Source organism: Haliotis cracherodii, unplaced genomic scaffold (genome assembly GCF_022045235.1).
Source record: "Haliotis cracherodii isolate W230 unplaced genomic scaffold, xgHalCrac1.p SCAF_7, whole genome shotgun sequence".
NCBI classification, from domain to species: domain Eukaryota; kingdom Metazoa; phylum Mollusca; class Gastropoda; order Lepetellida; family Haliotidae; genus Haliotis; species Haliotis cracherodii.
The window spans coordinates 26,496,260-26,512,961 of NW_027266330.1; the positions used below are offsets into that span (position 1 = coordinate 26,496,260).

General features: G+C 39.9%; 1 protein-coding gene across 5 annotated transcripts in view; it reads right to left on the reverse strand.

Annotated features, from left to right (window-relative positions):
• LOC139447930 (uncharacterized) overlaps positions 1 to 16,702 on the reverse strand; it is a 66,670-nt gene that overhangs the window by 29,914 nt on the left and 20,054 nt on the right. For 2 of the 5 annotated variants that reach the window (XM_071229417.1, XM_071229416.1), the window contains exons 10-23: positions 15,570 to 15,612; positions 15,362 to 15,444; positions 14,676 to 14,733; positions 14,399 to 14,502; positions 14,150 to 14,213; positions 11,847 to 11,882; positions 11,292 to 11,360; positions 10,725 to 10,774; positions 8,388 to 8,679; positions 6,485 to 6,534; positions 5,895 to 5,937; positions 5,692 to 5,771; positions 5,430 to 5,496; positions 4,692 to 4,798 (exon numbers count right to left, since the gene is read on the reverse strand). In XM_071229417.1, coding sequence (XP_071085518.1) covers positions 4,692 to 4,798; positions 5,430 to 5,496; positions 5,692 to 5,771; positions 5,895 to 5,937; positions 6,485 to 6,534; positions 8,388 to 8,679; positions 10,725 to 10,774; positions 11,292 to 11,360; positions 11,847 to 11,882; positions 14,150 to 14,213; positions 14,399 to 14,502; positions 14,676 to 14,733; positions 15,362 to 15,444; positions 15,570 to 15,612 — 1,146 coding nt within the window. The remainder of the gene's footprint in view (positions 1 to 4,691; positions 4,799 to 5,429; positions 5,497 to 5,691; positions 5,772 to 5,894; positions 5,938 to 6,484; positions 6,535 to 8,387; positions 8,680 to 10,724; positions 10,775 to 11,291; positions 11,361 to 11,846; positions 11,883 to 14,149; positions 14,214 to 14,398; positions 14,503 to 14,675; positions 14,734 to 15,361; positions 15,445 to 15,569; positions 15,613 to 16,702) is intronic. The other 3 variants (XM_071229419.1, XM_071229418.1, XM_071229420.1) reach the window with 2 other exon arrangements.

The following is a 16,702-nucleotide window of genomic DNA, read 5'->3' on the forward strand; positions in this document are numbered from 1 at the left end:
AAACAGGCCATACAGGATGTAACATGCCTTACAGGATGTAACAGGCCTTACAGGATGTAACAGACCTTACAGGATGTAACAGGCCATAAAGGATGTAACAGGCCTGACAGGGTGTAACAGACCTTACAGGGTGTAACAGACCTTACAGGTGTAACAGGCCTTACAGGATGTAACAGACCTTACAGGATGTGACAGTCCTTACAGGGTGTAACAGACCTTACATGATGTAACAGGCCTTTCAAGATGTAACAGACCTTACAGGATGTAACAGGCCTTACAGGATGTAACAGAACTTACAGGGTGTAACAGGCCTTACAGGATGTAACAGGCCTTACAGGATGTAACAGAACTTACAGGGTGTAACAGGCAATACATGGTGTAACAGGCCTTACAGGATGTAACAGGCCTTTCAAGATGTAACAGACCTTACAGGGTGTAACAGGCCTTACATGGTGTAACAGGCCTTACAGGATGTAACAGGCCTTACAGGGTGTAACAGGCCTTACAGGATGTAACAGGCTTTACAGACTGTAACAGGCCTTAAAGGATGTAACAGGCCTTATGGAATGTAACAGGCCTTACAGGTTGTAACATGCCATACAGGATGCAGCAGGCCGTACAGGATGTAACAGGCCTTACAGAATGTAACAAACCTTACAGGGTGTAACAGGCCTTACATGGTGTAACAGGCCTTAAAGGATGTAACAGGCCTTACAGGATGTAACAGGCCTTACAGGGTGTAACAGGCCATACAGGATGTAACAGGCCTTACAGGGTGTAACAAGCCTTACAGGATGTAACAGTCCTTACAGGGTGTAACACGCCTTACATGATGTAACATGCCTTTCAAGATGTAACAGGCCTTACAGTATGTAACAGACCTTACAGGATGTAACATGCCTTACAGGGTGTAATAGGCCTTACATGGTGTAACAGGCCTTCAAGGATGTAACAGGCCTTACATGATGTAACAGGCCTTTCAAGATGTAACAGACCTTACAGGATGTAACAGGCCTTACAGGATGTAACAGAACTTACAGGGTGTAACAGGCCTTACAGGATGTAACAGGCCTTACAGGATGTAACAGAACTTACAGGGTGTAACAGGCAATACATGGTGTAACAGGCCTTACAGGATGTAACAGGCCTTTCAAGATGTAACAGACCTTACAGGGTGTAACAGGCCTTACATGGTGTAACAGGCCTTACAGGATGTAACAGGCCTTACAGGGTGTAACAGGCCTTACAGGATGTAACAGGCTTTACAGACTGTAACAGGCCTTAAAGGATGTAACAGGCCTTATGGAATGTAACAGGCCTTACAGGTTGTAACATGCCATACAGGATGCAGCAGGCCGTACAGGATGTAACAGGCCTTACAGAATGTAACAAACCTTACAGGGTGTAACAGGCCTTACATGGTGTAACAGGCCTTAAAGGATGTAACAGGCCTTACAGGATGTAACAGGCCTTACAGGGTGTAACAGGCCATACAGGATGTAACAGGCCTTACAGGGTGTAACAAGCCTTACAGGATGTAACAGTCCTTACAGGGTGTAACACGCCTTACATGATGTAACATGCCTTTCAAGATGTAACAGGCCTTACAGTATGTAACAGACCTTACAGGATGTAACATGCCTTACAGGGTGTAATAGGCCTTACATGGTGTAACAGGCCTTCAAGGATGTAACAGGCCTTACATGATGTAACAGGCCTTTCAAGATGTAACAGACCTTACAGGATGTAACAGGCCTTACAGGATGTAACAGAACTTACAGGGTGTAACAGGCCTTACAGGATGTAACAGGCCTTACAGGATGTAACAGAACTTACAGGGTGTAACAGGCAATACATGGTGTAACAGGCCTTACAGGATGTAACAGGTCTTTCAAGATGTAACAGACCTTACAGGGTGTAACAGGCCTTACATGGTGTAACAGGCCTTACAGGATGTAACAGACCTTACAGGGTGTAACAGGCCTTACAGGATGTAACAGGCTTTACAGAATGTAACAGGCCTTAAAGGATGTAACAGGCCTTGTGGAATGTAACAGGCCTTACAGGTTGTAACATGCCATACAGGATGCAGCAGGCCGTACAGGATGTAACAGGCCTTACAGAATGTAACAAACCTTACAGGATGTAACAGGCCTTACAGGGTGTAACAGACCTTACAGGGTGTAACAGGCCTTACATGGTGTAACAGGCCTTAAAGGATGTAATAGGCCTTACAGGATGTAACAGGCCTTACAGGGTGTAACAGGCCTTACAGGATGTAACAGGCCTTACAGGGTATAACAAGCCTTACAGGATGTAACAGGCCTTACAGGATGTAACAGTCCTTACAGGGTGTAACACGCCTTACATGATGTAACAGGCCTTTCAAGATGTAACAGGCCTTACAGTATGTAACAGACCTTACAGGATGTAACATGCCTTACAGGGTGTAACAGGCCTTACATGGTGTAACAGGCCTTAAAGGATGTAACAGGCCTTACAGGATGTAACAGTCCTTACAGGGTGTAAGACGCCTTACATGATGTAACAGGCCTTACAGGAGGTAACAAGCCTTACAGGATGTAACAGGCCTTACAGGATGTAACATGCCTTACAGGGTGTAACAGGCCTTACAGGATGTAACAGGCCGTACAGAATGTAACAGGCCTTAAAGGATGTAACAGGTCTTATGGAATGTAACAGGCCTTACAGGTTGTAACGTGCCATACAGGATGCAGCAGGCCGTACAGGATGTAACAGGCCTTACAGTAACAAGGTTGCCGATAAAAGGATAGGAAGGGCGTGTGTTACAGGTGTATAGTCGACGAAGTCATCTATGTCCCCCGCCCATTTTAACACGTTATGGTCCCAAACCAGGTAACTGACCCAACATTTCTCTTAGCCCATGTCAAAATAGCTGCAATGGAAACTCAAAAATAAACGTTTCATGCTGCAATGTTTGCCATGGAATATTTAACAGTTTATTTGTTATACTCCATAAGTGAACCCACCCTACATTAAAATTTAAATCCAACTTATTGCCATGGATACGTAAAAACATAAAAGTTTCTAAAATTCCTAAATAGCAAAAGGCACCAGTTAAGTATGTGCCTGGTAGACATCCAAAGCTTTGTAAGAAAGTATTTAACAGTTTTTGAGTTACCTTCCGGAAATGAATACCACCCTTATAGAACCTAAGTCCAACTTGTTGCCATGGAAACGTATAAAATATACATTTCCAAAATTCCTAAACAGCAAAAGGCACCAGTTCAGCATGAGTCTAATAGACATGCAAAGTTTCGTAGAGAAGTATTTAACGGTTTCTGAGTTATGCTCCGGAAACGATTTCGGGACGCACGCATGCACGCACGCACACACGCACACACGCACACACGGACGCACGGACGGACGAAACCCATTTCAATATCCCACGCCAACTTCGTAGGTCGTGTGTAATATCATTCCGATATTTACACATGTTCATTTAGCATTTCCCGATGCAGATTAAGTGTTGAAGCCAGATGACATCACAGTAGTTCAACCATTTGAGCAAAAAAACTGAAAATGACACCTTAATTCTTATTGGTGCTTTACTCCAACTCATTTTAGAAAGGCAACCCTAATCAGAATGCGCCACAAATCATAACAGAGGAAATTATATATAGTGAAATAATAATGTGATGACATATGTTTGATAATATAAGATATTTTCCATAAACGTATTGATAAAATCAATGACATATTTTTCGACTTTAAATCCAGCGCTTTGCGTCACCGACACTCGTCCTCTCCATGCAGGCGAGAAATAAGGCAGAGATTCCAGCTTTACCCGTATGATGAAACGTAATGGGTACGATGTGATTGTTGTTTACCTGGATTGTTTTGCTATTATTACGATGGATAAAGGCCACTGTGGGGACACGTTGCAATGTTTGCAGCGGCGTATTGAAGACTTAGGTTTCACATTAGTCTATGATAAATTTGTAGCACCAACCTCAAAAAGGACATTTTGACATAAATATAGACAGTGTTGTGGGAACTTTAATTCTCCCCGAAGATAAACACGTAGATCTGAAAGAATGTTTGGGTCAATTTGAAATAATTGTTGAAAAGTTAAAAAGTTACAAATACAGCAAATGCTAGGAAAACATCACGTGCGGTTCATGGCGGGCGGACATTTATGAGGCGTCTTATTGTCTTATATTAATCGGAAACGTAAGTTATTTATCCTTAATGCGTTGTCGAGGTAACATTCTGTGGACAGTTTAATGGAACTACTTTTGCTTTTAAAGGTAAAGTACTTCCCAATCAGGAATGTGCCACTGATGCATGCGAGGAACTACAAGAAAAATAGGAACCACAAAAGAGTGAATTTATGAGTACAAAGTGAGGGCACAGTTAAAATAGTTTTAGTCTGGTAACCAAAAAATATCGCCAGATAAAAGGACACAAGTAATCATGTTATGATCTCCTTCAGGGTTAAGTAAGAAATAGTTATATCCTTTGAAAATAACTTATACAGTTCTTTAACCGGAATTAAAGTAATCATATAGTCATTTTTAAATTGTATCTATCAATCTTACCTGAATATTTGATTTTAATTGCTTTTAATGTAATTGCTACAATTTCACAAACTAATAACTCGCCATGCAGTTCAACATTGCATAATCGGATGTTTAACAAATACTTACACTTTCAAGCATCGCGTACAAAGGTGTTCTGCTGAGTCTTCCCTGTTGAAACTGTCTTATTTGAAGGACGTGGCTTTTCTGTGCTTGTCTCCGTTGATTGTCAGTATCTAGATGCAATGTGTAAAAGTCAGTTTATGAGTTAGAGGCCATCATGATGATCAACGTGGTAATCAAACCTCGAACTGACAAACAGCTGGTTGATAGTGTGACAACGAATGTCTACATCGGGAAATGATCTTCTCAAAACTGCACGGACCACTAGGGAATACAAGCGACTAAACCTTTTCCGTGACCATAATAGGTATATATTTTTGTCCATTGTAAGATTCCGCCTATATTATAAGCATGTATTCATGAATCACTATCGTGTACTGGTGATAGAAGGTGTTCGCAAAAAGGTGAACTATCCTCCTGTCCTGTACATAAGGGGACATAATTTTGTGCGCACCATAGAACTAGACTAGTTTATTATCCCTACCAGTGCTGTCTGGTATTGATATCGGGAAACTTATTACATACATACATTTACACATCTGCCTCTGATATGGCATCGTCGTTCTTAACTCGTACAGTTAGCTGACACTTAAACCTAATATTTTACAACAACGAATAATTAATAGGTACAATAATTATCGAAAATGTTTGAGCAAAATGTGAACTTAGAAGATTTGAAAATGTGATATCTGAATACTAAAAATGCCAACCCATTACACACAACACTGAAGTTGTTACATTTACCTGGGAAGTCACGTGGTGTCTCAGAAGAATCTCCGAACATTAGATGGTCCTGGCGTTCATAGTCAGTCTGTAAAGGCAACACAGTTTGATGAAACAGATCAACCTCAACCCCTATGAAGATATGAGTATCAGGTTATAAGAGTGTATAACAGTTCAATGCTCCTAGGATCCTTTAATTAATTGATAGTGACTCTAAGACAACTTTCTACCGGTAAATGTTGTTGATCTGATATTCGTTTGTTGACACCAACATAACACTTACAGTATCAAGCCGTGGCTCTTTAAACCTTGAAATGATGCCTATGTTACGGTCCACGTAGCTTAATGTGTTCTGCCACTCAGCTGAGGAATGAAAAGAGAGTTTACATATCATGTTAATCGTATTTGTCAAATTGAATAGTTCTATGAGTGATCGAGGGATACATCTATTTCAAGTTCCCTACCTGTATATAGAGGACTCCCTACCTGTATATAGAGGACCCAGCTGTAGCATTACTTTGTCCTTCTCCTGAAACAAACAAAGTATCTTAGCTTTGCCTGATTCACGTGCGTGCGTGCGTGTGCGTCTATGTATGTATATTTAGTATTTATGTGAGCATGTGTACATGTGTGCGTGCGTTGAAGGACACGAGGAGCAAGGAGATGGGCACGAGGATGCACCATTGGCTTAAGGTGCAATACAACAAAAGTTGATACCAACGATTTGGCCATTCCTCTATCATTAATCCCGCCGTGATGTTGCTGGACTAGTGCTAACCATACTCACTCAGTCATTAAACTGACATTGTGTGATATAATTGAGTTCTAAACAGCGTTAATCCCAAAGCCTCAATCCATTCACTTTATTTTTTATAGCATAGTGTACTTAGTTCTAATCGATTTTGTTAGATATATAAAGTCTAGATCCCCTGAAATCACCCCCACCCCCTGGATCCGCCTATGACACACCACAGTCTGTAAATGTTTCGCAACACGTTCATTTGATTTGACTGTCATGTTGTAACCACGTTAAGGATACTGATGATTTCTGTACCATTATGTTAAATATATGTTACCTTTTCCACATTATCCAAGTCTGCTGCAAGCTTTTCTACGTCATCAAAACCTGCAGTAAAACCTTTTTTTAATGAAAAGACATCAACCATCAACGGAACCCTCACTACCACTAATGAAGATAAAATGAATAATGAATGACAGTCATTATTACAACCTTCGATAATTATACGCAAACAACATCCATTATAACAACACATTCTAACAGCTATAATACATGTACTAACACATTCTCCTATGACAACTTAGAATAGAACAATGTGATCAACCTCCTGCAATGTAAAAAAGAGGCTGTGAGCGAGGTAAAACATTTCTCACTTTGGAGACATTTCAGCCATACCGTGACGATCGGAAAAAAAAGAAAGTTTGTTGAAAAGCAGGATCGATTTACAATTCTAAATACTGATTTTACAATTTGTAACATGGACAGAGACTGGCACTTGGCACTATTCTACAACGACACATTGCAACCGTAGCTTCAAGATTGTATTGTCAATAACGACAGTGATGTATTATTGTGAAAAATAGGATTTTCCCATAGGATTTACTCATTGGTCCCTGAACTCCTATTGACTATACACCTTTAAGAAAGTTAAGCACCCCCAGAGAGTTTCAATGACTAATAAAAACCGTACAGGTATGAAGTTACTGACACAATGAGCTGGGATAAACGATTATGATGTAGAGAACAAGAAACCACCACCATTGTCAACGGGGATGAGATTTTAATCAAAGCATTGTAGCACAACAAGAGGGGACGTTTCCAACCTGAAACAAAACCCCTCTTACGTATGGAGCTGCAGAGTTGATATCAAGAGGCTATTCCTGGATACAAAATGTCACTTTGAATCCCCAGAGGACACCCGTTGTTCAAAGGTTCAGTTGTTACTAAAGCTACACTTGCCCGGAACACTGCCTGCACTCTGCATCTCATCCCTCAGTCAGACGTCGGATCTGCTGATTTATTTGTTTTCTAACGCCGCACTCAGCAATATCGGTGAAATAACGGCTGTCTATAAATAATTGAGTCTGGACCAGACAATCCAGTGATTGGCATCATGAGTATCGATTCACGCAATTGGGATACGATGACATGCATCAACCAAGTCAGCGAGCCTGACCACACGATCCTGTTAGTCGCCTCTTACGATATACTGCAATTCACGTAGATCCTGTGAAGGAGGCTCCAGTGACTGTGTACGACGCATAAGGAAGTCTGACTCATGGCGGGCAATGACAGAGTCATCACAGCGTTGTTTAACGCCGCACTCATCAATACTCCATCTATTTGATGTTTCATTATAACCTCCGTGAAGGTTTTACTTTTTCTCTTGTAACACTGGGTATGAGATTTTACTTTTTCCAAGCAAGACGCGGTGAGTTTAGTACCAGATATAGCTTGGACATTCAATGTTCTATAATCGGAGACCAGAATAAAAACGGCTCGGTAATGGATGATGGAATCTATCACACAACCTCCTGATCTTTTATCAGGCACTTTGACCATTAGACCACAGAACCAGATAAAGAGACATGTGGTTCATTCGAAGGTACTGTGTGTAGTGTGTATTTCCTGTATTTTACGAGCTTTTTTCAGTCTATGGTAACGCACTTTTACAAATGATTTTAAGCAAATAGTAATTAATGTTGGTTAAACTGTCCTCGTTTTATTCCCTCCACTCGTGTTTTACATTTTCAACTAAAACCTCGGAGACGTGTTTTCTCCTGTGCCTAAACATTGCAAGACAGCAGATTTAAATACCTAAATTTGATTCTGAACAAACTGCATTTTGGAGAAGGCATATTTGACATGCTGAAGTTCTGATGTCACCGTCAAACATGAACTGTCACATTCCTACGACTAAACATCATTCTTATAATCAGCAGAATATTGTCATCACTTACTCTCTTGACTTTCCTCCGGATCCTTCAGTGATGTAACAGTAGCCGGATCCTTCAGTGATGTAACAGAAGCCGGATCATTCAGTGATGTAACAGACGCCGGATCCTTCAGTGATGTAACAGAAGTCGGATCCTTCAGTGATGTAACAGAAGCCGGATCCTTCAGTGATGTAACAGTAGCCGGATCCTTCAGTGATGTAACAGAAGCCGGATCCTTCAGTGATGTAACAGACGCCGGATCCTTTAGTGATGTAACAGACGCCGGATCCTCCGGTGATGTAACAGAAGCCGGATCCTCCAGTGATGTAATAGAACAGTTTTATATGTAAATACGTCATGTGCAATTAACTCTACTACGGTAAGATAGTGTCAGCTCTTAAAAAATGTACAGGAAGGTAAATTATCTTGTTTACGCTTGTATAGTGTACATCCTCCCGTGCTATAACTGTTTGCTGTTTATATCTTTTATAAGTATCAACTGAAGACTTATAGCATATGAATTACAGAAAGGGACATTGTGGCATAATAGACAAACTGTGAAGTGTCACACCAACATTCCCAGTTGAGTTGGATGTACATGTACGACGGCATCATCCCGACCCACATAAACTGCAACACATGGCACATGCACACCAGGGCCAACATTCCCCCACTTGTGATCCGTACTCTTATTTCAAATGCGACTTGCTAGGCAATACTTTACGCTGATGGTAAACATTTTTAGACAAACTTCCATCCATCCCAAATATATATTGCTAAATCCATCGGCTCATTGGGACTGGAAGATTATCCTGATGGTTAAAAGATCTCAAATTTTGCATTGCCAACAATTCGCAGTTGATATAAATAATGTTGTTGGTTTGATATTAAATAAATATCTGTTTTACCAATCGAAAGATATGCTCCTGTTACAAATGTACCCACTTACCCCTCGATTTCCAGCAGCCAAGACTTACTTAATCATACTTGCTCCATAGAGGTTAACTGAATTATTTTGAAGCTTAAAGGAATTCCGGTGATGCCATTTGTTTATTTGCTGCTCACATAGCCCGTGCATGGTTAAAAAATCGTGACGTTTACAAAGTATAAATTTCACCTTTTGAGGTAAACACGATTTTGGACCGGAACTACTTTTCATGAGGAATCCCCGAGTGAAACAATTCTGTTGCCACCCCCACCACCACCACCACCACCACAACCCCCACCCCCACCCCCATCCCCACCCGACCCCACCACCGTCTACCACGATCTTGAGGATCGGCAATATCGGACAATAAATTAACATTTATTTTCGCACAAGGTTTCATAAGAACGTTTATTTACATATTCGCGTTACATTAAATAAATATTACCCAGTACAACTTCAACGTTCAACGTATTAAGCCCGCCCCTACCCTGCCGATGTAACTCGGCAATCTCATTAAAATCAAGTCACCGACCAATCTGGAGCATTGTTACCAGATAGAGAAAGTGACAGTTGGAGTTTTCGAAATCATGCAAGGTTTGCTAATGACAGTTACGGGCTGTGTGACCGATTCCGTTTCTCCTGCTTCAATGGGATAAACATTTGAAACGGAAGAGACTTCCCCCAGGTCGTCGAATTGGAATTGGAATTGAAGTCGCCAGTAACATGCCACTAGAAAACTTCAGAAAGGTCTTAAAGTTGTACATGTAATTAAAACGAATAATGATTAAAGCCAATATTTCTAAAGAAAAGCAAATAGATGATGAAGCAAGGTATCACAGTGATTGAAGGATGAGAGAAGACAGTCGAGAAATGATAGTTGTAATTGCAAAATACATCATGATATTAGAAATAATCCAGTGGTAAGTTGATAAAATAAAGGGTATATGGGCTCAATTAGGAAGCTGCGGCGAGTTTAGATGCAACCGTTAACTAAAGCGTCTAAGGTCAGTACTGGTGATGAAAATAATGTTCACTCACATGACAGAATTAGTGAGAACAAATACTTAACGTTTCGAATTATGTCCATGTTTTCCAGATTTAATCCAACTGTAGTAGAGGCATAAACACATATAACGCATGTGCTGTGACCTATTGCATGGCCATGGACTACGACTGACGCGCAAATATACGAAAGAACCCCTTGAGTTACTACAATTTACGAAAAATACGACATTTTGGTTACTTGTCGCGTATTCACACTTTTTCCATTTTTGACTGCTTACCAACAGATCGCACGAACGAGACCATATCTTTCACATTATTCATACACACCTTCTGGATTTTATTACATAAAACACAAAACGAACATTGTGACATTATTACGTTCCACAGAAAGGACCTTGAATCAAAGTGAAGAAGAATTGCAAACATACCTGTTTTGTCTTTTGTCCCGGATGCTTCCCCCTCTTCCGGAATCCACTCACTGCAAGGACAAACAGTTGAATATTACTGATTTGAGAAGATCTAGCCTGAAATATAGACTCCTATAAGAATAATATGGACTCCATTCATATGCTGCTACATTTTGATTTATTGTTCTGTATGTGCTGATCTGAACATTCGTTTTCTTGTCCTCTTTGTCCATGTCACAAAATTACTCTCCAATAAATGCTTTTATCATATAATGGGTAGGTTTCTCGGCAGGATAAAGCCAACGGATAAAAACGATATCCGTTGGGGTCATATGCGGATAGAGATGCAAATATCAAAGGTCAAGTAGGGAGTACTTTCACTGTTTATAAACAAACATGGCGTCGTCCTCGTCATTCGGCGATCGAGTCAGAATTAACCATCTGGAATCTGGATAAACTACAGGGATAATTGCTATCATTAGTTTAATATACTGAAAATCAGTGTCTAACTGTGTCCATGTCACAAAATTACTCTCCAATAAATGCATTGATACCTCCCACATTTTTAGCTGTTGATACCTTTCATACCTTTTTTTCTAACCGTTGCCACTACCTTGCCTACGAGCCTCTTTGGCTTTTCTTCAACGAACTGCTTTGCTGAAATTATGAAAACAGGGACGTTTTGCCGAGAAACGATCTAAATATATGTCAAGACAGCGTCGTTGTAAGTGTTACACTGCTTAAAGTTACAGAAACATTTCGATTGTCTCCTGGGGAGAGTGGTCCTTGTTGATATCAAATGTCATACTATAAATGAATATGTGACATGAGTTATACTCAATCCGGATGAAGGGGCGGTCGGGTAACCAAGAGGTTAAAGCGTTCGCTCGTCACGCCGAAGACCCGGGTTCGATTCCCGACATGGGTAAAATATGTGAAGCCCGTTTCTGGTGTCCCCCGCCGTGATATTGCTGGAATATTGGTAAAAGCGGCGTAAAGCCAAAACTCACTCAATCACATTCCGGATGAAATACTGTCAATACAATACCAATGGTACCTGACTGATACATATATATTTTAGTTCACGCGCTTTGATTCCATTGTTTTGCTTGTGAAGCGGTAATTAGCAAAGTGTGTTCATACCAGCGCCTTGAATGAGCCTCTTGGCAGGTTCAATAGCTGAAAAGTAGGAAAGTGGTGAATTTTTTTTTGAACAATTTGACTATAAAAGACCCACAAATATAAGAGACACGATCATTGAAATTATGTCTTTGTTGTTTTATGCCAGTTATACCACAGCCGATTGTAGAAAATCGAGTCTAGACGAGATATACCAGTGGTGTTATGAACAATATCCAATGTCAATGAAGTATGCTGACATATAATGCACCAAATCGTTGAACCTGACCCCACGATTAACTCAGTTGCCACATATGACAAGTAACAGAGGCTTAGGTCTTATTCTAACCTGTGTCCCGACGCGATTGAAAGAATGATTATACACTTTGGATCCTCTTCTGAGGAAATTGATGATTTGTCAATCCAATTGTAAAATTGGATACCATACATAAATATGTGACATGCATGATTTGTCAGTTAGTGACGTCTTAATTTGAATTTCCATAGTTTCTTTACAATGTGTACACAGCCATATATCGACTAAACACTGTGGACACATGGAGTGCCGATATTGACCTTTTCCACATTTCGCCACCTCTGGTTTGAAATCGGCACATTTTCAAACTGAAGTTTTGTTCACTAACTGTTATTCTAGAAGATTCCGCAAAAATTCTGTAGTTATATTTAGTAGAGTTGATGTATGAATAGTTTTGTTATTGGTGGCTTCAGGATCAGAAAAAAACATACAAAGTTATGCCAAAAGGCACGTTATTTGTATTCTTATGTCACTCTGTAAAAAAATATATTGACAGACCAACATCGCCACCTTAATTCATACTGTGGCAAGGTTGTTATTGACAATTTGAAATGACACAAATAATTAATTATTGTCTAGCTACTACTATTTGGTGTGCAATTTGTCATATTGTAACTTGTTTTTAACAGTGATGGATATTTACTGATTATTTTATATATTTATGCACAATGAAATACGTATATCGAAATGCACTACTCGATTCATTTCCGGTTTCCTGGCAGCAAAATGCGAATTCCAGTGTATCTCAAGCATACGTTTGTTGGACCTCAGCTCACTTTTCTGTATTCGACACAGAGGATACAATTCTTTGGCAGAAATGTCCTTTTGTTAAATGCACGGACAGAGAGTTAAAACATGCTCTCTGTTCCCGTTAAATGGATGTGACTCACTCTGCACAGAGCTATGCAGTCGAAACTTCGTTTTGATCCAAGATGGCGAAAGTGTGAAAAAGGTCGATAAGACCCTAGTACCGATAATGAGGTTTCTCGGTGTACATGTCGCAAATTTGCCAAAGTGTTTATCTGCAATAACCCCTACCAGACGAAAACTGTGGATCGGGTTGTTGCAATGAGCAGCCTGGTCGATTGGGTGTCCTTGTCATCCTGTCACCAACTGTATTATTTGTCCTTTCACCCATTGTATAAGTTGTATTATGTAGCCGACACATCCCTACCTTTGCCTAGATGCATCAAATATTTTTCAGAAAAGAAAATATACTCTGGCTACATTAACAGTCAACAAGAACGTTTTCACGCACTTCTGGTTTCCCGGGTTTGGAGAAGAACATATCATGCAAGACATATTTGAAGTCACACACCTTGAGCTACCTTAAAGATATATACACTTTCAGTTTAATGACCTTGAACCTCAATTACAGCCAATCACATGCTGGAATATACAAGAAAATATGGGTCCTTGCTTTTACAAGCATCTCATAGAAACGAATGTACAAAATGTCTTCATTTTCCAGTGAATGTTTCTAGCGAACATAATGCTTTTTGTAAATGTATACCCTGAGTGTAAATATGACCTTCAAGGTATTCAAGAAATTTCAAAATCTCATGCAAATATGACGTCATGCAGGTCACCGTGACCTACTTTTGGTATTAAAAGAATGTCATCTCTTGTTATACATTCAAACAATATTATAACCATACATATAAGCCTTTAATAAGTCTGATGAAGCTGTATTATTTGTGAAAATTACCAACATAGTTTTAGAAGGACCTCAAATGTGACCTTGATCGTATATGTAGGCCCCATCCCAAGAATGACATGTGCCATCTTTCATTGACATAGTACTGTGTTATTGTCCAAACAATCTTTACGTCAAGATGTGACCTCGTCCTTGGCCTTGACATGACAGGTGACTGTGTCAAATATTTCCCATGGTAATGAAAGAAACACATGATATAATACCCCCGGGATGTCCAAGTACTGCGTGGTTTCAATAACATATCCTGCGCTGTGGTCATATTCTGAAAAGGATCCAACACAATGATTTACATACCCTTTGCAAATGATATTCCTCTATCTTGGAGATTGATAAGCTTGGTCTTATCATCAATGAGTGCCTGTTGAAACAGATAACGTTGATATTAACAGATGTTCTTGTATAATGTATCATAATGTTCACTGTATTATATATAAAGGGTGCGTATACCTCCGACCTCGCTCTGTTATTTATTGATTCAGAACATCAACTTCCACAACATGATGGAGATAATGATATCCTTACAATTTAGTGTAATCATCTTACCGATCTTAAAAGTTGGAAAAGGTCCTTCTGGTTTTCCATTCCGTCCTGGAGCTTAATCATCTGTGTTCGACGAACATCGGTCTGCCGGTCACGATCCTCCTCCGCTGTAACACCGACATGATAAAACTGAACCATTGACAGCAAACGGTACATAACCAGCCTTACCATTATCACTCTCTACAAAACATAGGACGTGTCACAGTTAGCACTAACGCAGTCATATGAGACACCACGTCGCTGGATACAATAATGTGAAAAGTGAATATGGTATGCATACCTAATGATAATCCCTTCTTTAATGGTTCAGCAATCATGCTCGATCTGAGAATGTTGGACTGAAAATAAAAATGTCAATGTTACAATTAAAGTTGCCATTATTTGCTGAAATATACATTTGTTAGTTAAACATTGACTAAAAAGCAGATTGTTAACAAGATTTTCACTGCCCACGATGCAATTTTGGAAAGGGGAAAAGTGAACTTTACCTTTTCAAGTGCTATATACTAGTATCTTTGTGCCAATAATATTTTATTCCAAGACGGTTTAATATCGCCTTGAGTGTTGGTTATTATCAGTTCAACTTTGCAGTTCAATATGGTATCAAGAATAAGATCTATAAATTGCAATTGCTTCAATTGCGTTTGCATAGAAAGTTTGTGTTTAGAACAAATTCATTGTAAAGATCCATCAAAATAACTGTGAATACATGATTACAACTACATGTATACATGTGTTTAAATCCATGATCGTCCCAAATAGTTGTTGTTTCCGTTCAGTGAATTGCCAAAATGATAGTCGCAATCAGATATATCGATAGCTTTTTCTCGTAATGCAGTGGAGCTATTGTGAAACACGAGGAAGGGTTCGGAAGAACACGTGGTCAGAAAATACCCCAGAAATACATCTTACACTTGCAACATCCCAGAGCCATTCCGAGGAGACGAGAACAAACATAAAACTTACGACATCAAGTTCCTGTACCAAACGGAGTAACTTGAGAGCATCCACTTCCCACAATAAGTACTCCATCTGTCTTTTCCACTTATCTGAATAGAAATGAAACAAGCTAAATTGTGCGTCATTTCTTTGTGCAACTCACCACTAAACATAATGTAAAGAGAACTTTACCAAATCATATTTTCAATGTCAGAAGCATTTTTAAAAGTCATACCATCGTGCAGACCAGAGAGTTGTCTCTTCATCTCGTGTACTTCCTGAAAGATAGCGTAAGACAATATAAGTTGTCCACCAGTTTCGAGGGGGCCATGAGTTGATGTACTCTCTGTGCTACTTGATGTTCCCCGAGCCCGACTGAACAAGTCTGCAGTCTGCACCGAGTCCTCGAAGGACGAGGGGAACATAAACTAACAAAGTGTTTATCAACCCATCTCATCATTGAGACCAGTGAACTGGTTATAATGCAGGTCTGTCCTAGGCATGCATGATTTTGTCCGAATCGGTAAGAAGACCACAGTTAGCGATTTAACCACTTCGATTTTTATTAGCTGACTAAATCAAACACATAGTTATTTCCCCTAGATCTGTTTCATTCGGAAAAGTTCGTAAATATCCGGAGAATGGCCTCTTACATAATTAATTCGATACAAAATTGCGGTTGGTAGGTTGCAAATGTAATGCCAAAAGTTCGAACAGGTAAGAAACAAATGTGCTGGAGTACATTGAAAAAAATAGAATGGGTTTCAGCCAATCAAAATCCGACATTCACGTGTAAGGTAAGATAAAAACAGATGCACTTCATATTGCCTTTTACCTGCGTATATATTTCATAAATAATATATCTTGATGCTAATACTTTGAACTGTCCAAGATTAATATATCGATATTTGTTATGTGAGGGCACCGGTAGTCCAGTCGTCTATGGCGCCGCAATTCGCTGTGCAGAGTCGCGTCCCTTGGGCACGCCAGAAACCGTTGATTGTAGGTCAGAATCCCGGTTCGCCCTAAATTATGTTTTTAAATTTGTCAGCATCATAATCGTGCTCGTGAGTTTCACAAAAGTGATAAATGTCTGATGCTTGTATCACTTCGGACTTTCCTTCCCACATGAAACTGACATTCCGTGATATAACTGTGACTGTGACTATTGTTAAAAACGGCGTTAAACCAGACTCACACACTCACTTACCTACTGTTCTGTAAGGATGACATACAACGCTTTGGAATATTGCTGAAAGCGGCGTAAAACCATATTCACCCCCCCCTCCCTGCAAAGCACTCAGTTCACGGAACCACGTTTTCAAAAGGCTGTCTAATCGACTCTGTCAGGGTCTTATATACTTACAG